The sequence below is a fragment of the Canis lupus genome, chromosome 28, assembly GCF_011100685.1.
Source record: "Canis lupus familiaris isolate Mischka breed German Shepherd chromosome 28, alternate assembly UU_Cfam_GSD_1.0, whole genome shotgun sequence".
Classification (NCBI taxonomy): Eukaryota; Metazoa; Chordata; class Mammalia; order Carnivora; family Canidae; genus Canis; species Canis lupus.
Genome location: NC_049249.1, coordinates 24,245,123 through 24,269,229, shown reverse-complemented (window position 1 = coordinate 24,269,229; position 24,107 = coordinate 24,245,123). Strand labels below are relative to the sequence as shown.

Below are 24,107 nucleotides of genomic sequence, written 5' to 3'. Positions count from 1 at the left end.
ACCTATGCACCTCACAAACCCACTCCCCCTTTACCATGTGGTCCCTTTGTAACAGACACACTGGAACAGCCCACTTTTTAAAAAATAAATTAAAATCGTCAGGATAATTGGCCCCCACTCTCTCTCATCGGGGTCTCAACCACAGATGCCCCACCCCTAGACCCTCATACAAACAACTGATATGAAACATATCTGTTGCTAGATAGAGCATTTTAGGTGAGGAATGGATTGGAGCTACTCTATGCTGAGCAAAGCAATAGGTTTTCACAGCACCCCCCCCCCCACCATGGTACTCTCACTTCTCATAAGAAACTTCCAATTCCCAATTTCAACCAAGCCATTCCCCCGAGCGCAATTTTTTTCCCATCCTCTCATATTTTTTTCTAGACTTTCTTAAACAAGCATTTATGCTGCCTCCCTGGCTACTTTTCTGTTTCCTCCCCCCAGATAATAGAGCACTTTTCCCAAATGAGTGGTTTTCTCATCCCCAATGAAACCTGGAACTTTTTTTTTCTTATCCATTAAATTCCTTTAATCAACTCTCCTCACCCACCCAACTTTTTTTTTTTTTTTTAAACCCTCACATTAACTAGTGTACTATGCAACGTGCGTATCTGCCCTTCCAGCTCAGTGGAACATCATATAAATTAAAGAGCCATCTCTCGTATCACGTTTCTCTAAGTGTTCTGGGAAATATGCACAATATAGGCAACACAGTCCAAGGGGAAGAAAAAAAAAAAAAAGAATGAAAGAGAGAGTGAGAAAGGAAAAAAAGGAAAAAGGAGAAACCAGAAGACAAGGAGAAAGATGCAAACAGCTAGAGCAACTTTGCTTTTGAAAAAGGCGTTTGTGCAGAGCCCCCACTGAATTTCCATCCCTGAAAGTGCTCTTTATAAATGTGTATAACAATAGCCTAGAGGAAAAAGTACAAGTCAGCTGCCAAAGGAGAGGGTGTCTGTCTCAGTAAGCTCAGATTGTAGAGGTGGGGGTCACGGAAGGGGGAGGGCAGCATCTGAGATGGGCTCCCCCCCACCCTGCCCCCCCATCTCCCTGCTTATAATTAGTGAGAGAAATTTGAGCTACTGCCAATGTCTGCGGACCTTGAATATTATAAGGCCAACGTGGCGTCAAATATCTTAACATTCATAAGTGTTATGGGCTGTAAATAAAGCCTGTGGATTTATGACCCGGTGGCGCTTGCCAGCAAAGGACTGGGGCACATTTCTTTCAGCAGACCTGTCGAGGTGCAAGTTTGCCTTTGGTTGTAAAATTAACCATTTCCTTCACAAATGTGCTCAATTATAAGTCAGAGCTGAAGATTTACTTACACGGGTGCCAATATTCCCTCGCAGGAGAGACTCAGACGCCCACATTACACACCCCTTCAAAAAGAAAAGCCTCCAAGAATTGATTCGCCCCTCCTTTCAAAACTTCTGAAATGTGTCACCTTAGAACAGTTATAAACGTGGGTTACAGATATTATCTAAGGCCACTTACCAAAAGTAAAAAGCTTACACCTACCACCTTGGAAAGTGCTTATTTATTTGGCAGCTCCAAGGTTTAAAAAACAAAACAAGAAAAGGAATAAATCACTCCTTGCCTGCAGCCCCGTCCCTTCCCCCAATATAATGTCATCTACTTCCTGTGTAGGAGAGAGCTTCGGCTAAATCCAGGTTGTCTCATACTTAACTGCCAATAAACCAACTTCCACATAACTTCCAGACAGCTGGGGAAGAGGTCCTCGGAGTTTTAGTCATGGTCCAGAAACACGCGTCCACACAAAAATTTGCAGCTGTCCTTTCTCTACAGTGCATTTTTAATGTGATTCGGGGGCCCCTGTTGTGAAACATCTGACAAAATGTAAAATCCTCTTAGATACCTTCTCCTTTACCCACTGTGCATGTGTAAGAGAAGTTGCACCCGGATTTCCCAACCAAGGAAAATCTAGGCACTTTTTGCATGCACACAAGCACCTCGTGGGATGTGTGGAGGCATTCAAAACCTGCAAAGGCTTCTACTGTAATCTTTGAAAGCACAGCCTCTGGTGCAACTATTAAAATGCTAGTTTTCTAAAGCAAATATTTTTTTAATGGCGCGCAGAACTGCAGTTATCCTGCGCTGCGAACAGAACAGCATTCTTGATTTGCCAGCCCCCGGAAACCTTCCTGTAACTTTTTCACAGCTTGCTAAGAAACAGAAAGCTGACCAGCTTCCAGCAGTGACTCTAAATGAAATCCGTATCAGTAAAACTAAAATCAAGGTGGAAGACTCCTGGCAAGAACCGGGATCGTCTGCCTCCAAATCTTTTCTCAATCAGATAGGGGGCATCAGTAAAAGCTACTTCCCTTAAGCAGTCCAAAGTTCCCAAAAACACTTCTTCCAGATAAGCACTTCAGCCCGCCCCCCACCCCCCCACTGCCTAATAGCTTGTTTCTGGGGGTTCAGAAAGCTTTAATTTCAACAAACTGCAAAGCGCTGGCATATTAAATTTATAATCATTAAAATATGACTTATGGGGTGAATGTTGAGCCCATAATCCATACTGCAGACATTAAACCCCAACCTATAAAGATTAGCACAGAATTAATACTGTTGCACTGAGATTGGAATCTAAACATGTTCGCCATAAATATTTCTGAAGGAGATGAAAAACAATTAGCATAAATACCAAAGAAGGGCAAGAACACCTGTTCTTTTTCAGGGCGATAAGCATTTTATTGTTCTCTATTTAAAATGTAATGACCTGTGTAATTACAGTAATATTACATTGTTATGTAGGGGCTTGGAATGTCACACTTTGAAAAGTGTTGTCAAAACAATCAGGGGTAAAGGTGGGGGGTGGGGGGACAAGCAGGGAAGGACCACCATTAACCCTTCACACTCTAAGGTCTAAATCTTTTGTATTAGAAAGGATTATGTTGTTTGAGTGAGGAAAAAAACATCCATTTTTCACAAGCCAGAAAGGGAAGTTGTTTGCCGGGCTAAATAAAACCCCAATGAATAGGCCCCTCTCGGTTTCTTTTAAATGCTGGATTCCAAGTTCAAAAATGAATTCAAGATGCTGCTTATTTATTTGTTCAACCTAGTAGCAAACAGCTCAGTTAAAAAGCAACTAACTTTGGGATAAAAGGGAGATGTGAGAGCTCTAATAATCAAGTCCTAAAAAGAAATCTCAAACCTAACAAGAATCCCGACCACCCTATTCCTACTTCTCCTTTGGCAAGAGGGAGAAAGAACCGTGAAACTACTTTTTCCTATCAACTTTAATATGGTAACAATACTCTTATCTTTAGTATACAAATGTTACCACAGTTCTAATATTTGCTGTTCTATCACTTCCCATCAACTTCACTAGATCTCTCTCCCTAATGTAGTTTTGTATTCGAATCTGTCTTTTTAAAAGCCATTCCTATTACTGTATCAAAGACTAAATTAATGCTATGCAGAAAGCTTTGTCGTTTTAAAATAAAATTATTACTATCGAGCTTTACGGCGTCTTCGGCAATTAAAGCATTATTCTTGAGATAATGTATTATTCATCATAGCTGATTTAACGATACTCCTCAATTCTTTACATTCTTAAATAGAAAAGCAGGAATCAGGGATCCAAAGAGTTGGCTTTTTTAAAGGATGCAGCTGCTCACAGGTACACTAATAAGGAACAGAAACCGTAGCAAAAACACCACCACCAAGGAGGGTCGGGTAAAGAAGAAAGCATACAGCTAGTTTGTCTTTACACCTTGCCCTCAAAAACACACTCTATGAAGCACTGAGAATTTCAGATGAGCATGAAAAGACCCCTATCTTGCCTATAGATGCCCTCGGCAGCTGTATCAAATCTGGAATTGCAAGCCGGCCCTCTGATCGAAGACGTCAGGAGTGACACGCAACAGCCTCCCGTCCCCATTTCTATCGCTCTGCTTACTGGCCTAAATAAATAACTTTAATTTTGGAGCACAGAGCCTAACCCAGGTAACAGAGAGGAAGGAGGAAGGGGCAGTTACACACAAAGATGTCTGTTGGTGTTTGACATGCAAATCTCAAAACTGCCTACTGAGTTCAGAAATGTCCTCTCCTACTCAATCTGATGTCACAGCACAAGGCCACCCGCTACGTCCACAATTAAAATAACTAGAGCGGTCTATTCCTATAATGCCCACAAAGGGGACCGAGGGTTGGGAGCCTTCCTTTTCGCACCGGGAAATCATTTATTTGCCTTTAACAATTTCCCTGTTTCCTAATTACAGCACAGCACAACTGTGTTCAAGTTTCAGGCGACAGTATGGCAAGACTGCCAGCGGGTCAGACCCGGAGTTTGCAAAAGACTCAAGAAGGCCAAGAAGCCCGCCATCAAGGCTCAACATTCAGATGGCCTTTCTGATGGCGAAGTGGGTTTTTTAAATAATACCAGGGAGGAATCCATCGAAGGGGGAGGGGAGGAGAGTAGGAAATTCTCAGGGTTACTTTGGAATGCGGCTTGGTCGGGTTGGTTGGGACACAAACCCTCTGATTCTGAGCCGAATGCTCGGGTTTTAAGATGAGCTCTACTACGAAACCGGACAGAGCCTCTCCCTGCAGCTGCAACCCCACAGCCCGGCCCCTGCGGCCTGAGAGCGGGCCCTGCAGGAGGAGGTCGGGCTGAACCGCTCTACCAGCTTCCCAAGCCTGCAGAAGCCTGGGTACAGGGAAGGGGGGGGGGGGGGGGATAATTATTTCTCTTTCCTAGCCATAAAAAATGACCGGTCTAGCATGCCCTTGCCCTTTTTTGCCAGGGCCCAAAAAACAAGTAAAACCTGATAGTTAATATTTTAATGCTTAAAAACACTTGTAGATCGGATCGGCTCCCGACCGGCAAGCCCTCGCTCGGCCATTAGCACCGAATCCACGGCTGCTGAACACTGGATACAGGATTTCAAATTGCTACCTCGAGTTACCGAAAAATACAGAAGTCGTGTGTGTAAATAAGGAGTGTGGGGGGGGGGGGGGAGTGGGGGGAAACCAAAACCAGAAAAGGTGCAAAATGACAATCCCGGGAAACGAGGCACAAATGTCCAGAGGGTTGCTTCTAGAGATTGGCAATCCAGGCTTTTTAGAGAAGGGTGGGATTGGGGGCCTGGAGGGGAGGTGGTGGAGGGGAGGGGGGGGGCAGTTTGAGGGAGGGGTTCAGGGCGAGGGCAGGGGGCAGCGGCCGGTCGGGGAAAGGGGATGCGCCCTATTAACAAACGTCGGGGGTGGGCGCGGAACGCAAGCTGCGGGAAAGCACCCGCGAAGCCAGGGCACCCGGTGCCGCCCTGGGGGCCCCCAAAGTTGGGTGGCCCGCGAGCGGCAGCCCACTCCCGTGAAGGGGAGGCGCCCTGGGCCTCCCTGACCCTCTGCACACCCCTGGGGCCGGCAAACCCTAGTCTCTGCGCCCCCAGGGCCCACTGAGGGCCTTCTTGGAAGCTGGCGAACGCAGACCCGGCTCCAAACCCCGAGGCACCAAAATTCCCTAGAAATGCATCGAAGCGGCTCGGAGGAGGCCCTCCCCGGCTGCACTCACGCCGAGGGGCCGGTCACAGGGCCTCCCCGCTCGGCGCGGCCCAGGAGAGCCCGCAGCCAGCGCGCCGGGCCGCCGAGCCCGCCACCGCGCCCAGGGCGCTCCCGACCCCGCGGGGCTGCGGCGCAGAGAGGCAGCCCAGGGCCCCCCGAGTGTGCAGGGGCGCCGGCCTGGGGAGCGTGACCTTGGGGGGAGGGGCGGGGAGGGGGCTGCGAGCCAGCGAACGCCCCTAGAAAGCTCGATAAAGCAGCAGCCGAGGGCGCCGAGGCGCTCCTGCAGGGCCCCGGGCTCCGCGCGCTCCCCGCTCCGCGTCCAACGCCTGCGGGGCCACCGCGGTCCGCCCGCGCGCAGGGCGCAGCCCGGCCCCGGCCCCGGCCCCGGCCCCGGCCCCGGCGGCGGCAGCCAAGGGGTTAACCGGGGAAAACCCAAGACGCCGCCGAAGAGGGAAGGAAGAGAGAGGGAGAGAGAGGGAGAGGGAGAGGGCGCAAAGAAAGAGCCACACAGTCCTCTTCCCAGGGTGAAGAAACAAACACCACCGCCGCAGGGGGAGGGGGACTCAGAGCGCAAAAAAAAAAAAAAAAAAAAAAAAAAAAAAAAAGTTGTCTTCTCTTCTCCTCCCCCCGGCCCCGCCCGCCCTCCCACCAACCCAACAAAGCCCTGCTTGGAAAGAAAGGTCTCCCCAACATCACGAGGCAGCAAACTGAAAGCAAGAACATGGCGAAGTGCAAACAAATCCAGTCCACAAAAGGCAGAAAAGTTTGGAGAGTTTCGGGCCGCCTGGGCCGCGAGCGGGGGAGGGGAGCGGGGAGGGGAGGAGGCGGGGGGCGGGGAGGGAGCGAGGGCGGGGGGCGGGGGAGGGGGAGGGGGAGGGGCAGGGCCGGGCCGGGCCGGGCCGGGCAGGGCAGGGGCCGCATGCGGGGCCGGGCGGGGGCCGCGCGCGGAGGCACTTACGGTTCGGGCGGTGGGCGAGAGCGATCCGTTGGGGAGGTAGGGGCTCGTCAGGTCGGGGATCATGATGAAGGGGTAGCCGGGGTACGGGGGCCCCTTGAAGAGCCCTCCATCTTGCCTCTTGGCCGCTAACATGGCGGGGCGGCGAGGGGACGGCGGCGGCCGCGCCGGGCGGGAGAGAGCGAGGAGAAACTTTTTAGAAAGTGCCCGGAGTCGCCGGGCGCCCCGGCAGGGCCTGCGCGGGGCCGGGCCGGGCCGGGCCGGGCCGGGCCGGGCCGAGCGGGGCGCGGGGCGCGCGGGGCTGGCGCGGGGCGGGCGGGGCGCGCGGGGCTGGCGGGGGGCGCGGGGCGCGCGGGGGGCGGCTGCGGGGGCGGCTGCGGGGCGCGCGGGGCGTACTCACCTTCTTCCAAACTTTCCCGGGATTTATCTCGGAAACTTTCGGAGCGAGGCGGAGGCCGTCTTTCCGCCTTCCCGGAGGGGTGGAGGTGGGGAGGGCGAGGGGCAAACGCCACGCAGAGGGGTGGGGGAGAAGGGGGAGACAGAGGAGCGCAGGGGTGGGGGGTCCGGGGGTGGGGGTGGGGGTGGGGGTGGGGGGGGCAGAGAAAACAGGGTTACAAGTTTGCGCGGCGGTGCCCGGCCCGGCCCGGCGCGCCCCCGCCGCCCGCCCGGCCCCGCGGCGCCCCCGGCCCCGCCGCCTGCCCTCCCGGCTCCGCGCCGCCCGGCCCGGGGAGCGGGCTCCGGACCCCGCCAGCCCGAGGGGCTTCTCCTACCTCGGAATCGGAGGAGCTGTTTTGATTCGTTTCTGATTCATTGACTAGAGACGATTTGACATCAGCTAAATCCCTCTCCGCCGAGGAGTTTTCGGAGCTCTTCTCCTCCTGCTCGCCCTCGTCTTTGAAGGAAATCAGTTCGTCGTTGGCGCCTAGGTCATCTCCTCCACCGCCGTTCAGCTGCGGCATTTTTTTTTTCACCCACGAGCAGCAATTTTGGAAGAAAAATGAAGGGAGGAAGAAAAGCCAAAAAAAAAAAAAAATAATGATAATAATAATACCCCCGAAAAAGTTTTGCTTCCCTCCCCCCCCCAAAAAAAAAAAAAAAAAAAAAAAAACGTTGCAAGAAAAAGACGAGTCCAAGGTGAACTTTTTTTTTTTTTTTCCTCCTGCTTTGGGGTCTTTTTCTTCTGGGGAGGGGAAAGAGGGAGAAGGGGAGGGGAAAAGGGGGGGAGATCTTCTGCACGCGTGAGTTTGGGTTTCTTTTTTCTCTCGTTCCCAAGGATCCGATCAATGTGCAAAAAAATAATAAATAAAAAAGGGGGGTAAAAAAAAAAAAAACACACCAACAACAACAAGAAGTCAGATATAAAGAGCAAGGGGGGGGAAGCCGAAGATACAGGAGGAGCTCGTGCCGCTCGGATTTGAGTGAGTTGAAGTTAGACTGGGAGCTTTTCAGTTCAAAGGCGGCGCTGATTGACAGATAGAAAAAGGGGGATCGAAATCCGGAGGAACGGAGTAGTCTGGGAGCGGAGATTATTGACAGGGCGAGAGGAACACACTCGCTTAATGAGATGCCGGGGGGCGGGGCCGGCCGGGTGACGTGTGCATAAATAAACAGCCGGGGTGGGCGGGGCGGGGGCGGCCAACAATGATCCTTTCGGGCGCCGGGAGAGGGAGAGGGAGGGGAGGGGAGAGGAGGAGGAGGGAGGGGGAGGGAGTCGGAGGGAGGAGTGTGCAGGGGGAGAGGCCTGCGCTGAGTGGGTGCGAGCCCGCGAGTCGGCGAGGGTACGGGGCTCGCTCCGGGAGGGGGCGGCTGGGGAAGGACAATGCGGAGGGGGAGAGGAGGGGAAGGGGGTGGCGACCGAGGCAGGAATCCGAGCCGAGGAAGGCGGAAGGAAAGCCCACTTGGGGGGCGGGGATGGGGAGAGGCCCAGAAAAAGTGCACTTTGGAAATATTAGAAATAAGTCTTAAGGAAGGGGGGGTGGGAGGAGGAGGAGGAGAGTACTGTGGGGAAGGGATGGGGGTGGAGGTGGGGGTGGGGGGACGGGAGGGGGTGCTTAGTGGTTAATCCAGCAGTGAAATCAGCCACCCCTGGGCTGGGCGGGGATCTAACAGAAGTGGTCAAAAAGAAAGATCAACCCTCCACTTTTCAGAGAGCTTGGGGAAGTGGGGAGCTGGGCAAAGTTCCTGGTCATCTGCAGTGAAAGAAACTATTAGCCCACGAGGTCTCCCCTCCCCTTTTTGTTTATTAATAGCAAGTCATTTCGTTAAATCTAAATCTCACCAGAATAAATATACCAAGATGACATTGTATCCAAAAAGACGATCAAATAACTGTAGTGTGTGTCAGGGGCATTAAAAATATCCTTAAGGAAAATTACGTGGTTCTTTTTCGATGTAAAGTGTGGTGGTTGGGTTTTTTTTTTTTTTTTTTTTTTTTTTTTTTCCTTTGGTAACTGACGTTGGAGGTGGTAGGAAATGAGCTAGGATTCAAAGTCCTTTCTGCCTTTGGAGGTGAAAAGTTTGGGCGTTAACACCGCCAGGGAAAATAAAACTGAAAGTTCACCAACCCCTGGGGATCAGTGGTACTGGAGTCTTTCTCCAAGGGGGTGTGAAATGAAATCCCCAAAAGACTGGCCAAATAATCAAGATGTAGATGGCTCTGGCAGGAAATTGCTAACCAAGCTGATGCTGAAAGAGCTCAGGGAGGAGGTGGAAAGCCTGGGGTTTGAGGCAGGTATTGTTGTTTTTAGGCACTCGCCTGGGGAGCAGATTTGCTACAAAATGGGGAACAGAATTATGTTAAAGAAGAAAAGGCCTGACTCCCAAAACATAGTCTTCCTGGGTGATGGAGCAGGAACACTCATTTTCTTGCAAATATCCAATGAGAAGTGGACCAGAAACTACAACATGAAAAGGAGGACCAAAAAAAAGAAAAGAAAAGAAATCAATAGGAGTTAGCAAATTATCAGTTAGGAACAGCGCGTGATGTACTAAATTATCCCGCCAATCCCTAAAAAAAAAACTCACATACATTCCAACTGGCCCATCAGTACCTAAGATTTCTAAAAGAAAGCAAATTTACCATGTAATATTTAGAGAGTTTGGGTTTCAGCAAAACTGTTTTATAGGCTAAGGTCTCAGAAAGAAGACTACTAAAAATAATGATACCAAGATTGACAAGGCCAGTGAATTCCCCTGCACTGGGAAAAATTCACAACCACATTAGCACACTAAAGAGTGAAGATGCAGGCAAAATAATATGGGAGGGGGGCCTACGGAGGAGAATCACTGTAACTCCCAACTTTAATATTAATCAGAAAAATCAGAAGTACAGTGAGAAGGAGCCAGAAAAGAAGTAAAACAAATGTGTACATTTAATCAGACAGGATTGCATAGGATACAAAGCACAGGGCTAATTAGTCTCAGCAGGTAGGACTAACCTTCAGACTTCATAAATAAATAAGGCGGGCACAGTTTCTAAGAGGGAGAGTGGAGACAGAAAGGGGATTATTTCAAGACACCGAGTAAAAACATGAAGAATGAAATGCTTCACTGTTAAATCCATGTACAAATGGATTTAACAGTTTCCTTTTCGTAGGTCTTTTCACTTGGTTGCCTTTAGATTTACACATTTAGCGAATGACCATAGCTTTTCACACTTGCTAATTGTCACCTGCATACCTAGTGTGCCTGAGTCTGTCTGTGTACAGCGTAGACTTTCCTAAAGCCTGTGTTAAGGGCTTATTTACTTAAACTGGAACACATTCATATAGTAACTCAATTTTATGGCAATTTCTTTGTCCTGTGCGGTGGTATTTTTTTTTTAATCTAACCCTGATCTGAATTAAGTTGGCTAATGAGGTCTTCTATGTCCTCCATAGGACTACCTGGATAATAAAAGCTCATAAATACACGGAGTGGAAATTTTAAGGCATGAACTTATTGTTTTTAATGTCCTGGCCTGCATTTTTTAGCATATGTAAATACCAAGGGCTTTCTTCCAATGATTAGTAACCTCATCCATTTTGGCATATCCTTAATATTTCTCATTCAAAGGAAACTCTTGAATCTTTCCTTCTTTAAATCTCTGACTTAATTATGCAATTAAAAGTTATTCTATGATAGCACACGTGCCACATCTAATTTCATTGCTTCGTGCCATTAAAAGGCTTGGGGAGAGCCGCGAGATCTCAGAGGGTCGATGACCCCCAAGCCTCTGAAAGGGCTTCAGGTGATGCCCGGATGGGAGGTGGGGGAGGGAGAGGATGTGGGATTGCAGTTAGCAAAAAATCAGGGTAATACAATACATTTTTTTAAAAGTCAGGTTGGCTCACAACGCGGACATGTATTTTATAGATTTGGTGTGAAATCTTAAACAACAGTTGGCTTGTGTCCAGGTGCTGAGGCAACTTCTCTCTCCAGATACTGATGACTCCTGGTTTACAGGACCATGAGTTTTGCCCAGATAGCAAGGGGTTCGAAGAACACCAGGAGGGAACCAGACCCCTTCTGACTTTGGCCTGAGCCAAGGGGTTTTTGCATATTGGGAGGCAGGCAGGGAAGGGCAAAAGCTGTGACCTCTTCCTTTGGTGCCCATTCCGGGGGGCCAGCCCAGGTAGGTCCTGAACTCTAAGGAGACTATGCCTCAGCCTCTGTCTCTTCCTGCTTCTCCTCACCTGCTGTACTTCTGCATCTTCACTCCTCTGCTTTCTCCTCCCTTCCAGCTGTCCCTCTATTAAATCCCTATGGGCACGTGTCGATATTGGTAGTCTGCATTTTACCTTGAAAATAAAGTGAACAGGTCACCTTTCCCAGGGATATTTCCTTCTCCATCCCTGCTGCCGGGGGGGGGGGGGGGGGGGGGGGGTGCGAAAAGGAGATTTCAGCTAATATAAATCATTCTTCAGGCGTTGGTTCCACATGCGGGAGCCACGGTGGAATGGGGGTACCCTCCAACATATGGGAATGTGCTTGATGGGGGGGATGGCGGAAATTGGCCAACTGTTACCTGTGTCCTCTTAGAACTGTCTCACCTGGCAGATGAGGTGGTTGGACTGGTATGTCCCTGGGTCCTTCTTCAACACTCAAGGGGCTCATGATTCCATAGTTTTAGCCCACACCCCACCTATGCTAAGAAGTTCACCAGCACACCAGCAGGGGACAAAGCATGTTGGAAGTTTGGCTTTGGAATTTGGGAAAGACAAGGATAGTCTGCTCAGATTCATCAGAGGTGGAGAATACATGTTGACAAGCACCCGCAGCTCCCCCAATCACTCAGCCAGATTCCACTAAATGACCCTGGACGGTGACTTGTACATGTATGCGGTGTGTATATGTGTTCCATGTGATTTTTTTTTTTTTTCCTTAAAGATCCGGGTTCCAAGATGGATGATCTGTTACCCACTGTGTTGGACTTATCTATGCAGGGAGCGTGCTGACTGAGGGAAGCCAAAAAAAGAATCTGAAAACATAAGGAAGCTATAAAATGGGGAAATGTTTTGAAGCCAAAGTCCTGCTTCCACTGTGAGATTTTCTGTTTGCTTTTTGTTCTGCGTGGGTGATGGTTCCTTATTTGGACCTTGAGGAAAGCTACTCCCTTAGCCAACATAGGAACACTCAAAATTGGACACCTCTGAGAGTTTTCAATTTTAGCAGGAGGAAGGGGTAGGCACAAAAGGGCCACTTCACAGGCATCCTTTTATTTTTCCCCAATGATCCTGTCAAGGGACATGGAAAGGCACATACCCTCCTCTTGAAACCCTGAGGAACACTATTCCTGTTCTGGCATTTTTCTGCAGCGCCTGGCTTGATCACCTTGCTTCAGCTAATGACAGGTTTGGGTAATAAAGTGACAATAATGCCTGATGATCCAAGGGTTAATGGGGAGATGTATGCATTTGTACAGAGTTTCATCATCTGCCTTCATAAGCTGATCACTACCGCTATAGGCATTTGTGACAGGAGCAGCCTTTCGAAAGACATCAGTCCTCCATAAATATACCTTTCTTATTGACAAGATGTCTTTTAACCCTAATAGTAATGGAAGAAGGCCAATAAATGAAACATTTACTGCATAACTTGCCTTATTTTGGGGTGGTGTACGATTCCTTTCTAGCCGTCTCTAGAAGATGTTTTCAGCCTAATTTGCTCCCTAGAAATTTCGCTTGCTACAGTTATACGTCTATGACGTTTTATTGCCTGAAGCCAAGTCTGCATAAGAACTTTCTTAAGATATACTTATCCTAATGCCAGGCTACAGGAACTGGGCTGCTTTATGCTGAATTATTTGTGCTACCCTGATATACAGGATAGAGACTTCCCGATAGTCGTTGCCATAGGGTAGGTCTAAATGTTTCTGAGAAGGAGGGGGAAAGGCAGAAAAAGGTGAAAAAAGTTTCATCTAGGTTGATTTGTAGAAGTCCTTAGAATTAATAATTGGGTCTGTATTTAACATATTAAAATGCCTGAGGTTTTCTTTTCTTTCTCTCTCTCTTTTTTAAATAGCTTCAGTGACCCTATCCTTTCTTACAAAGCATCCTTGCTGGCCCAAGCCCATTGTTATGTTCGGAAATGTCACGCATATCCAAGCACCTTCCACAAAAACGTGGGCACTTTAAACTGAGGCAAAGACAATGTCAGCCAGCATGCAGCAATCTCACAAGGTGGTTTACATCTGTTCAAGGGACAGAGCAGGTGAAATTTCAGGAAAGGACAATACCATTGTTCCCCTTGTAACTTATCTAGGTGTAGGCTGGCACACCTGCTTCTGGCCAAGAGCATCATGGGATAAAGGAGGTGAAGGATCCAGGGAGACTTCCAGATCCAGAGTGTGAAGACTTCAGGCTTGGTACCCCAACCTCCCCCCAGGAATCTACAAACAGCTTCGAGCCCTAGTGTGTCCTTGAGGAAGGACTAAATCTCCGTTGATCGAATCCCTTGAGACTGGACTGGAATCGGCTCCCTTTCCTTCTCCCTTACAAAACCCCAGTTGTTTCTGTAAATTCCAATGATATTCATGGATTACGTTTCCTAATGAAACTTTCATTTGAACAGGGAAAAGGAAGAAGGATAAATGATGAGTTCCATGGTCCAGAGTGAGTTTGGATTGCAGTATAGACGACAGCCTGCAGCACAAGGTTCAGCCAGAGAGAGGTTTTCCGGTTGACTGTCATCTTGAGCAAACTCCGTTTCTTGGTAGCCTGAGGGCACACTGTAAATACCTAGAGCAGGAGGGAAGGCATTAATCGTTATTTCTTAAAGGTTCCAGGATGCCAAGAGTGAGAGGTTATAATGACCTCAAAACCCCATAAGAAGCACAGGTGCCCCTCCTAGCAACCCCTGGCTTAGAAACATAGTCTTTCTCTATGTGTGTGTACCCTGGACACTGATTCTCCCACGCTTTCTAGCGATGGTCCGGGTTCTTGACGTCTGTTGGTAGCACAGGCATAAACATTTCTTGCTCCTACCCAGCCGAGGGCTCTGCTCCTGGAGAAACCCAAGTCCTGGGAGAAACCCAGGGAAGAGCCAGCAGGGGCCCCACCCACTCTCCCTTCTCTTTCCTGCGGGCGTTCATGGGGGCAGGAAGCCTTCTGAGTGATGGTGCCTATATATGCCTGTAAGACCTTCCTAGCTCTGCAAGGCCCTGCCACCCGCCCCCACTGCCAACAGCCAAGGTGCTGACTATCTAGAAGCCTGATGGGCATTTCTTAGGGAAGGATCTGCTGTCAGTGACTTTCAGCCTTTTGTTCTTTGGAGGAACCTTGCCTACCCTTCTGTAAGAGAAGCATCTTTCTAATGTGATCTGGCTGTTCATGTTTTTTTTTTTTTTTTTTTTTTTTTTGCTGGCTAAAAAACAACATGTACTGTAGAGTTCTTTTTTTAAAAGTGAAATTGCTCATTAAAAATACTTGAAAGGATGTGCTCCAAAATGTCAACAGCACTTTCTTTTCTAGACATGGAATTTTGACTTTCATTCTTATGCTTTTTTTATGCTATCTGGTTTTGTTTGGTTTTGACAACTGGGCACAGGTTATTTGCACAATCACAAAGGAAGGTAATGCTTTTTTTTCCCCCCCGCTTTTCAGAAGTAAATGCCTTGACTTTCCTTCTCCTTCTCTCTTGTATGCATTCTAACCCCCTCAAACCGGGGATATTTCAAGGTAGTTGTTGCTGACATTGCATCTAATATATCACTTTGAACCTCTGCTTGTCAAATTTACTCTCAAAGAGACTATGTCAAAGCACATGTATGATAAAAGACTCCATTTCATGCCTTTAATTTGAAAATTAATTATTAACCTCATCTGGGTGTGCCTGGGTGGCTCAGGTGGTTGAGTGTCGGACTCTTGATTTCAGCTCAGGTCATGATATCGGGGTCCACATTGGGCTCTGTGCTCATCAAAAAGTCTGCTAGAGGGGATCCCTGGGTGGCTCAGAGGTTTAGCACCTGCCTTTGCCCCAGGGCGCGATCTTGGAGTCCCGGGATCGAGTCCCACGTCGGGCTCCCGGCATGGAGCCTGCTTCTCCTTCCTCCTGTGTCTCTGCCTCTCTCTCTCTCTCTCTCTCTCTCTCTCGCTATGTCTATCATAAATAAATAAATAAATAAATAAATAAATAAATAAATAAATCTTAAAAAAAAGTCTGCTAGAGATTCTCTTTCCCTCTCCTTCTGCTCCTCCCCCCTTGCAAGCACATGCATGCGCACTCCCCCCAGATAAATAAATAAATAAATAAATAAATAAATAAATAAATAACCCCATTCACCCAAAAGGTGCTCAGAGACCTGCCTGCAGGTTTCATAGTGGTGGCATCCTCTGTTCGTTAAAGGGGACGGTCTTTCTACAACCCTTTCTCATATATTGTCTTACTTGCTGCTCACAACACCTTGTGAGGTAGAGAGGACAAATATAATTAACCCACTTGACAGGTAAGGAAACTGAGAGTCCAAGAGGTGCAGGCTGACCAAGCATCCTATGGCTGGTGATAGCCAGGCCAAGACTGGAATTCAAGTTTCCTGATTCCCAAGTCCAGGTCTTTTTTTGCCACTGGCTCCTGGGTCAACCCAACAACAGAATTAGCCTCACGATTTTTCTGTGATATATTGGGGTTATAAAGAGGATCTTGGCAAAAATATAAATAGTCTCCTTTAATGTAGAACTCACACCCAGCCCTCAGCTACACTGTGAAGTGGATAACATTTGTCCTCAAGCCTACACACACACACACACGCACACGCACACGCACACTTATGCTTCTGGGATGTCCAGGGCTCTCTCCTCAACTTATCCCATTCCTTATACTCCCGACCCCAAAACAGTGCCAGGGGTTGTCACCCTGGGCTCTGATGATGTATCGGACTGAATAATTATTTGTTGTATGGCACTGTCCTGTATGTTGTTGGATATTGAACAGCATCTCTGGTTGTTATCCACTAGTTGACATTGGCACTGCCTACTCAGTTTTAACAGTATAAAATGTCTCCAGAAATTGCCATATGTCCCCTGAGGGTGGAAGGTATGGAGCAAAATCACCCCCAGTAGAGAACCACTGCTCTATACCAAACTCCCTCTCTGGAAGGAATATGATCAACTCAATCATTTTAGTAAGTCAATTCTCTGAGCGTCTCTGCCTTCCTCTAGTTAACCAGGGGCTGGCTCAGAATGGCCTGGGGAGTTTCTCTACACCAGGGCACTTCTACTCTCTGGTGAAAACTATGCCCGGGATCCCTGGGTGGTGCAGCGGTTTGGCGCCTGCCTTTGGCCCAGGGCGCGATCCTGGAGACCCGGGATCGAATCCCACGTCAGGCTCCCGGTGCATGGAGCCTGCTTCTCCCTCTGCCTATGTCTCTACCTCTCTCTCTCTCTCTCTCTCTCTCTCTGTATGACTATCATAAATAAATAATAAAAAAAAAAAAAAAAAAAACTATGCCCCTCACAAGAGGACATCTTGGTTTTTCCAGAAGGGTTCAAATCTTGGCTCCGCCATGTCTAAATGTGAGCCCTGGGGCCCACCTAAAAATTGTCCTGACTCTCTTTACTCAACTAGAAAGTGGGGACATAAGACCTACATCTGCATGTTATTACTAGGATCCCATGAAGTAAAATGTCAAATTGCCTTGATCACAGAGGCCTTCAGTCAAGGGCAGATTTTGCTTCCTACCCCCTATGTCCAGATGGAGATCAAATGCCTGGATTCAGCACCGAACTGGCACCATAAGAGGGCTCAGGACGCCTCAGCTCTAAGTGTTATTCTATCCCTCTTAATCAAAGATAGCTGGATTGTACAGAGAAGAAACACTTGCAGTCAAAACAATGGAATGGTGGCTTGCTTTTTTTTTTTTTTTTTTAAGATTTTATTTATTCATTCATGAGAGACACACACAGAGACAGAGAGAGAGGCAGAGACACAGGCAGAGGGAAAAGCAGGCCCCAGGCAGGGAGCCCAGGACCACGCCCCGGGCGGAAGGCAGGTGCTAAACCACTGAACCACCCAAGGATCCCTGAATGGTGGCTTTCAAACCAAAGATAAGCTGGACAATTGCAGGGAAGACTTTTTAGGATCTCTCTGTGGTGCTATCCATCGGGAGGGGCAGCCCCTCCATAAGAGTGTCCCCAGTCACCCTCCTCTCTCTGTCCCTTCAAGCAAATCCCTACCACCCATTAAGGAAGGGCAGCAGGACAGATTTCAGAAACCCCCCAAGGCCATCTCCATTGTCTGGTGATTTAATAACACGCAGCCCTTTGTAAACACTAATTAAGCTAGAGCACCGCCCCTGGATCAGGGAGGCCTGCCACCCTCTCACCCCAGGCTCTTGCTTTCAGAAGGGAGGCCATGGAGAGGTGGCCCCCCAGAAGTGGTGTGCCTAGAGAAGAAAGAAAGGAGGAAGCCAGGTCAAAAGGGAAGAGGAGGAATTCCAGGTGAAAGGACTTCAGGTGTTCGGTACAGTCAAGGCTGTTACTGGCTACTCTGGACTGGAGCATCTCTTTCAGATCAGAGGCTCTGCTAGGTCTTCCATTTCTTAGAGAATGGTGTTAGAGACCCCTCTGAGAATCCCAAGCTAGCTTCAAGGCTTTCTCACCTGCTCACACTAAATATTGTGCAAATACAGGGCACTTGGGTGGCTCAGTTTGTTAAGCAGCTGACTTTAGCTCAGATCATCTTAGGATCTTGGAATCAAGCCCTGCATTGGGCTTCATAGTCAGCAGGGAGTCTCCTTCTCTTCTCTCTGCCTCTGCCTCTTTGCCTGGTCATACACACACTCTCTCTCTTTCAATAAATAAAAATCTAAAACAATTTTTTTTGCATATACAGTTGACCCTTGAACAATGCAAGGGGTAAGGGGCACTGACCTCCCACGCCCAATAGAAAATGCACGTTTAACTTTTGGTTCCCCCCAAACTAACTACTAATAGCCTATTGACCAGAAGCCTTACTGATAACATAAAGTCAGTTAACACATATTTTGTACGTTATATGTATTGTATACTGTATTCTTACAATAAAGTAAGCTAGAAAAAAGAAAATGTTATTAAGAAAGCTATAAGGAGAGGTGCCTGGGTGGTGCAGTCAGTTAGTTAATTGTCGGACTCTTGGTTTTGGCTCAGGTCATGATCTTAGGGTCATGAATTTGAGACCCACGACCACTCTGGGCTCAGTGCAGAGTCTGCTTAGAATTTCTCTCTCCTTCTCCCTCTGTTCCTCCTCCCCAGACCACTCACGCTCACACATGTTTGTGTTCTTGATTTATCTGAGAGAGAGATTGAGATCAAGAGCGGGGGTGGGGGTGGGGGATGGGGGTGGCGGTGAGTAGGGGGCAGAGGGAGAGGGAAAAGCAGAGGCAGCCTCCCTTCTGAGCAGGGAGCCCATTGCCAGGCTGGATCCCAGGACCCCAGGATGATAACGTGAACTGAAGGCAGACGCTTAACTGGCTGAGCCACCCAGGCACCCCTCAATAAATAAAGCTTAAAAAAAAAGAAAGAAAGCTATAAGGAAAAGAAAATACATTTACAGTCCTGTACTGTAAAAAAAAGATTCACAACTAAGTGGACCCATGTTGTTCAATGGTCAACAGTCCTCTCTGAACTTCTTATTAAAATTTCCTGCCCTAAAGAATTATAAGTCAAGTCTGACATTTATTGAGCCTTTTACGGTTTTAGGAGCCCTTTGCGACAGGCAAGCAGGAGGATGAGGAGGTGAACCACGTGGGTTCTAGAATGATGGGTGTGAACCTGGCAGAGCCACTCACCAGCTGGGTTGCCTGGAACGAGGTATCTCACCTCTCAGCACTTCCGCTTCCTCTTGCACAAAGGGCAGGTAGTAGGATAGGTCTTGTTAAAATGATTTCTAGGGCACCTGGGTGGCTCGGTTGGTTGGGCGTCTGCCTTCAGCCCAGGTCATGGTCCCAAGGTCCTGGGATGAGTCCCGCTTCAGGAACCCTGCCCAGCGAGGAGCCCACTTCTCCCTCTCCTTTTGCCTGCTACTCTGCCTGCTTGTGCTCACTCTCTCTCACTCTCTGTTGGATAAATAATAAAATCTTTAAAAATATGATTTCTGTTTTACAGATGAAGAAGAAACCAAGACTTGGAAAAATTGGACTAGAAATGGTATGATTTGAACCCAGGACTCCTTTCATAAATTATTCCAGTAAAACTTTTAAAACTTTCTGTTGAAGGACAACATTCATAAAGTAAAGTACACAAATCATAAAATTCACCTTGCTGAATTCTTACTAATAGATACACCCATGTAACTACCATCTAGATTAGGATAATAGGATATTATCAAAACCACAGAAGCCATCCACATGTGCCCTCCAAGTCAACATCCTCCAATGGAGGGTTGCCAGATTTAGCCAATAAAAATAGTGCCTAGGACATACTTAAAATAAAAGATTATTTCCTTTGGGGGAACCTGGGTGGCTCAGTAGGTTAAGCGGCTGCCTTCAGCTCAGGTCATGATCCCAGAGTCCTGGGATTGAGCCCCATGTCTGGCTCCCTGCTCAGCAGGGAGTCTGTATCTCCCTCTCCCCCTCCATCCCCACCTCCCAGCTCATGCTCTGTCTCTCTCTCACTGTCTCTCTCTCACAAATAAATAAACATAATCTTTAAAAAATTATTTGCTTTTAATCTGAAATTCAAATTTAGCTGGGTGGGCTGTATTTTATCTGGCAATCCTACCTCAAAAGCAACCACTAGTCTTGTTTTTATGATTCTAGATTAGCTTTGCCTCTTGTATGTCCTAGAAGTGGAATCATATAGTATGCACTCTTTTGTTTCTGGCTTCTTTTGTTTAACAGGTGCATGAGATTCAACAATGAAGCAGGAGCATTCGGTACTCAGCCAGCAGCCTGGGATCAGGGACATGGACGCCCTCTTGGTACACGCCTGAGGGTCATGGCCAGAGCCTGCTTGCTAGCCCCAACTCCAGGGGGTCCTTCTGGACCTGGGAATGGACCACCACGGTGACCTACAAGAGGAAGCCCTTCTATCCAGCCCTCATCTGCTATCTGAGCCCATGGTGGCCATGGTCTGGGAAGGCCCCAATGTGGTGGGGCCAATGTGGTGGGGCCAATGTGGTGACTCAGCTGAGGCTGCCCCCAGCACCATCATGAGGATGTCAGCATCCACCTCAGCAAGAGCATCGTCCACACCAGTGACTCCATGAAGGAGGGTCAGAGGAGATCCAGCTATGGTTCCAGAACAAAGAGCTAGTGGACAGGGTAGATGGACACTTCCAGAGCAGCATCCACCCAGCCTGAGCACTCAGGCTGCCCTCAGCCACCCCAGAAGCCACCCAGGATCAACTACCTTTGTTGACAAGGACTTGAGCCCACACCTATGGTCTGCCCATCTGTCCCAGACTACCTCCCTGTCCATTTTTTTAATGCCTTTAGTATCCTAAGCCAGCATGAAATTGGACAAAATCCTTTCTGTACCCACGTGCTAAACAATCTTTGAGGTATCTACAAAAGTGTGTAGTATGACCTCCTCTCCCCCGAAGGGAGGAGCCCAGACATTAAATTCACTGTATTGTGCAGGGGGGTGGATCTCTCATTAAAGTTTCTGCCATCTCTGAGGTAGGGAAAAGGACTTTATGCAAACTTATAAGAGTTTGAGAGTTTAAATAAAGCTTACCCTCTTTCTCTCTCTCCCCCCCTCTCTCTCTCACACAAACAACATTGTAGCCACAATTCTTTTTCATTACTGTACAATATTTTACTGTATACAATGGAAAACACATTTATTTTTTTTAAGATTTCATTTTTAAGTAATCTCTACACCCAACATGGACTTGAACTCACAACCCTGAGATCAAGAGTTACACATTCCACATCTGAGCCAGCCAAGCACCCCATCTACAGTGGAAAACAAATTTGTGATATGTAATCAATCTAAGTTTATTCATCATATATTGTAAACATATACATATACAATGAATATGAACTTTTAGGTTGTTGCTAGCCAAGATAAGGAGGAGTACTATAAATATTCTTGTACATGTTTTTTGTTAATATATGAATGCCTCTCTACTAGGTATACACCTAAGGGTAACATTTCTGTGACATCAGGGTATACATCTGTTCAACTTTAATAGACAGTACCAAATTTCTCCAAATTTGTTGAAACAATATATTTGAGAATGCACAAAAAGATCCATCTGCATCACTTGGTATTGTCAATTTCCTCCCTTTTATGGTTTGAATTTGCATTTCCCTCATAACTCATCTTTTCACATGCTTATTGATGATTTAGATGTCTTCTTTAGTAAGATGCTTGTTTAAGACTTACCCATTTTAAAAAATGGCATGTCTTTTCTTGTTGATTTGTAAGAATTCTTTACATATTGTAGATATAAGACCATTGTCAAACACAGGTTTTGTAAATATCTTCTGCCTATCTGTGGCTTGTTTTTCATTCTCATAATGGTACATTTGGATGGACAGAAGCTTTTAACTTATATGAGTATTACTTTTGTGTGTGTGCTGTTTAAGAAATCTTGACCTCTCCCAAGGTCATAAAGATATCCTCCTATGTTACCTTCTAAAAGCATTTTCATTTTATTATTCCCATTTAGAGTTACTGGGCCTATTTCTTTGTCTATCGTATGTAAAATCCAATTAATTTAAAAATTATTTCCCAGCTTCATAATCCTACAGAACATATGTTCATAATTGCTAATATCTTCATTAGATAGTTCCTTTCAATCCAATAAAGAATCACTAAGTATATTCCCATGTGCCAGGGCATTGTGCTTAATCTAAGAATTTAAAATTTGAACTCAGGACTCAGGTGGTAATTTTCTCAGAGCTCCTAGTCTAGTGTGTGATCTGTCCAGATCCACCTATGCCTCCTGCCTCCACCACCATGTCTCCATAGATTTCCCTTTAGAGGCAAAGTCCACTCAGATTTGCATCTAAGGCTGGGGCTTGATGCTTGTCCTCCAGAGTCTGGGCAGGAAGATGTAGCGCATACTCGCAAGAGTTAGTCCTTTGCCAGCTGGAGGTTCAAAGAGAGAGCCTGAAACCTGGATCATTTGTGAGTTGCAGATCCCTGTGCCAAGTAAGAGCCTACATTCCAGCCAAGTCAGTGGTGGCAAAGATCCATTGTCCAGTCACTTGGATTGGCTCAAAAATGCTTGGAGCAGCTAAAATATCAGTAACAGGAGAAATGATAAATATGAATGATTTGTGGTAGCTCATCGCATCCTAACTATTCTGCTTTGCTGGCCTCACTAGTTCTTCCCATCAATCATCAATCACATAACTAACACCCAGCTACCAATTCTTAGACTGGGGAAGGTGGTCAGTAAAGGAATAGCAGCCTCTACCTCAATTCCAGGGTCTTTTTTCCTTTGGAGACTTATGAAGCTGGTCCAGAACATAAACCTTTAACATAAACAAGCCCAGCCCAAGACCCTTGTATCTTAGACTCCTTGTGTCTTAGGACTGTCTTTGGGGATTAGAGCTCCTTACCTGGTTCTTCCTGGCCCCGACCACCTCAAATTAGAATATCCCACCCTCCCCAGGAAGTCCCACCCTCCAAAATTCACCTACAACATTGATGGCTCTCGTCCCAGACAAGCCGATCACAACTTCCATAAGAGATGGAGTCTAGACCTTGTAGGGAAAGGGGCCTTACTCTTTCATTTTTCCTGGTATTTTTTTCTCCACTTTCTTTCACCAGCTTACTTCCCAATCCCTCCAGCAAAAACCCTGAAATACTCAGATGATGCTTCTCTACCTAGTACTTTCTTCTCAAAGGAAGTCTTCCTGGGTGGCAGATAGCCTTTTCCTAAATAAAGGGAAGATTACAAGAATAAGGGGTCAAAGGCACAGAATTGAAATGCAAATGTGGGTTCTTAACTCTTGATGTATTTTTAAAAAGTAAGGAAACACTGAGTGAGATTTTTCTGAGAATACTTTAAACATGAAGAGAAGGACTCCTGACTGGGTCATTTGGTAAACCATTGGACTCTTGATCTTGGGGTCGTGAGTTCAAGCCCCCATGTTGGGGTAGAGATGACTTTTTAAAAAAAGTTTGGTAGTGCCCGTAGATGATGGCTAAAAGTTGAATAAAGATTTTTAAATAAATAAATAAAATGTACCAAGAATCTCTAACAGCATTGGTGTGTGTTTTTGATTTGATGGAGGGACAGCAAGGTGAGCTTCTGTGATGACCAGGCTGGAGGCAGGAAGGAACCTTTACTGGACCTTGTAAGGAGGGCAGTTGAGTGGTGCAAGACCAAACGGTATTCTCTGAGCCAACAGAAGGAGCCTGGAAGAAGATCACAGACTATTGGGAGGCGGGCCTCCAGGGTGGCCTGACCATGAATGGGGCAGGGAAATAGTCCAATCCTTGTTGCAGGCCAAATACAGGCATTTAAAGGGAATTAGGGCTCCTATGAGCAGCATGAGGGAAAACTGAGTTAACTGTGCTCTACGCTCCAAAGCTAGAAGCTCCCACTGGGAACTCAACAGGAAAGACCTGACCCCTTCAGAGACAAAGGACTCAGGAGGGCTGAGTCCTATGATCACGGCTCATAGAAGGTGCTGGAACCAAAGGGGACTGTTCTCTCCATACCAAAGCCAAGGGGCCCCTGGCAACTCCAGGCTCTATTTAACTCTGCTCTACTTAATTTCCTCAAGATAAAGTGCCCACACTGTGGACTTCAGGCTTGCTTTCTCTGGAAGCAGCTGGGGGTGGCCTTTATTAAGGAAATGTTTCCTCTCTGACATAGGAATGGCTCTGAGGAGGGAACCCAAGGCTGGCGATCTATTCTGGAGGTGAAGCCAAGGGGGTGGAGTGAGCATGTCCCATGTACCCTCCTAAAGAAGCATGCTACTTATTCCCAGGGCTCAGGCCTTTATTATTATTATTATTATTATTATTATTATTATTATTATTATTCCCTAAGGCCATCAACTCTATTGAGAAAAGAAAGAGAAAACTGCTGAATGCTATTTTTGAAAAGAGTTCTCCATACTGAACTGAGCCTTCTACCCCAGGTGGATCCCAAAGGCTTCCCAGGGGTTTCTGATGTGCACATAATCCAGGGGTTTGTGTACTTTGAGGCAAAACATTGTGTCTTTATTCTTACTGAGCTCTCACTGAAATTTAGTATTTCCTTC

The 24,107-nt window shown here is 47.2% G+C and overlaps 1 protein-coding gene and 2 long non-coding RNA genes across 22 annotated transcripts in view; 2 read left to right on the top strand and 1 right to left on the bottom strand.

The window, feature by feature from the left end:
* Nucleotides 1–7,462, bottom strand: part of TCF7L2 (transcription factor 7 like 2) — a 197,252-nt gene extending 189,790 nt beyond the window's left edge. For all 20 annotated transcript variants that reach the window (XM_038578812.1, XM_038578817.1, XM_038578821.1 and 17 more), the window contains exons 1-3: nucleotides 7,255–7,462; nucleotides 6,885–6,951; nucleotides 6,488–6,612 (exon numbers count right to left, since the gene is read on the bottom strand). In XM_038578812.1, coding sequence (XP_038434740.1) covers nucleotides 6,488–6,612; nucleotides 6,885–6,951; nucleotides 7,255–7,443 — 381 coding nt within the window. In that variant the 5' untranslated portion in view covers nucleotides 7,444–7,462. The remainder of the gene's footprint in view (nucleotides 1–6,487; nucleotides 6,613–6,884; nucleotides 6,952–7,254) is intronic.
* On the top strand, nucleotides 6,422–7,859 carry LOC119866590. Its single transcript, XR_005380618.1, has 2 exons — nucleotides 6,422–6,523; nucleotides 7,303–7,859. It is a non-coding gene; the product is annotated as an uncharacterized LOC119866590 (long non-coding RNA).
* A 341-nt stretch (nucleotides 7,860–8,200) lies between these two features.
* Nucleotides 8,201–23,033, top strand: LOC111093048. The gene is made up of 4 exons (XR_005380617.1): nucleotides 8,201–8,262; nucleotides 11,852–12,004; nucleotides 19,042–19,083; nucleotides 19,776–23,033. It is a non-coding gene; the product is annotated as an uncharacterized LOC111093048 (long non-coding RNA).
* The last annotated feature ends 1,074 nt before the right edge of the window (nucleotides 23,034–24,107 follow it).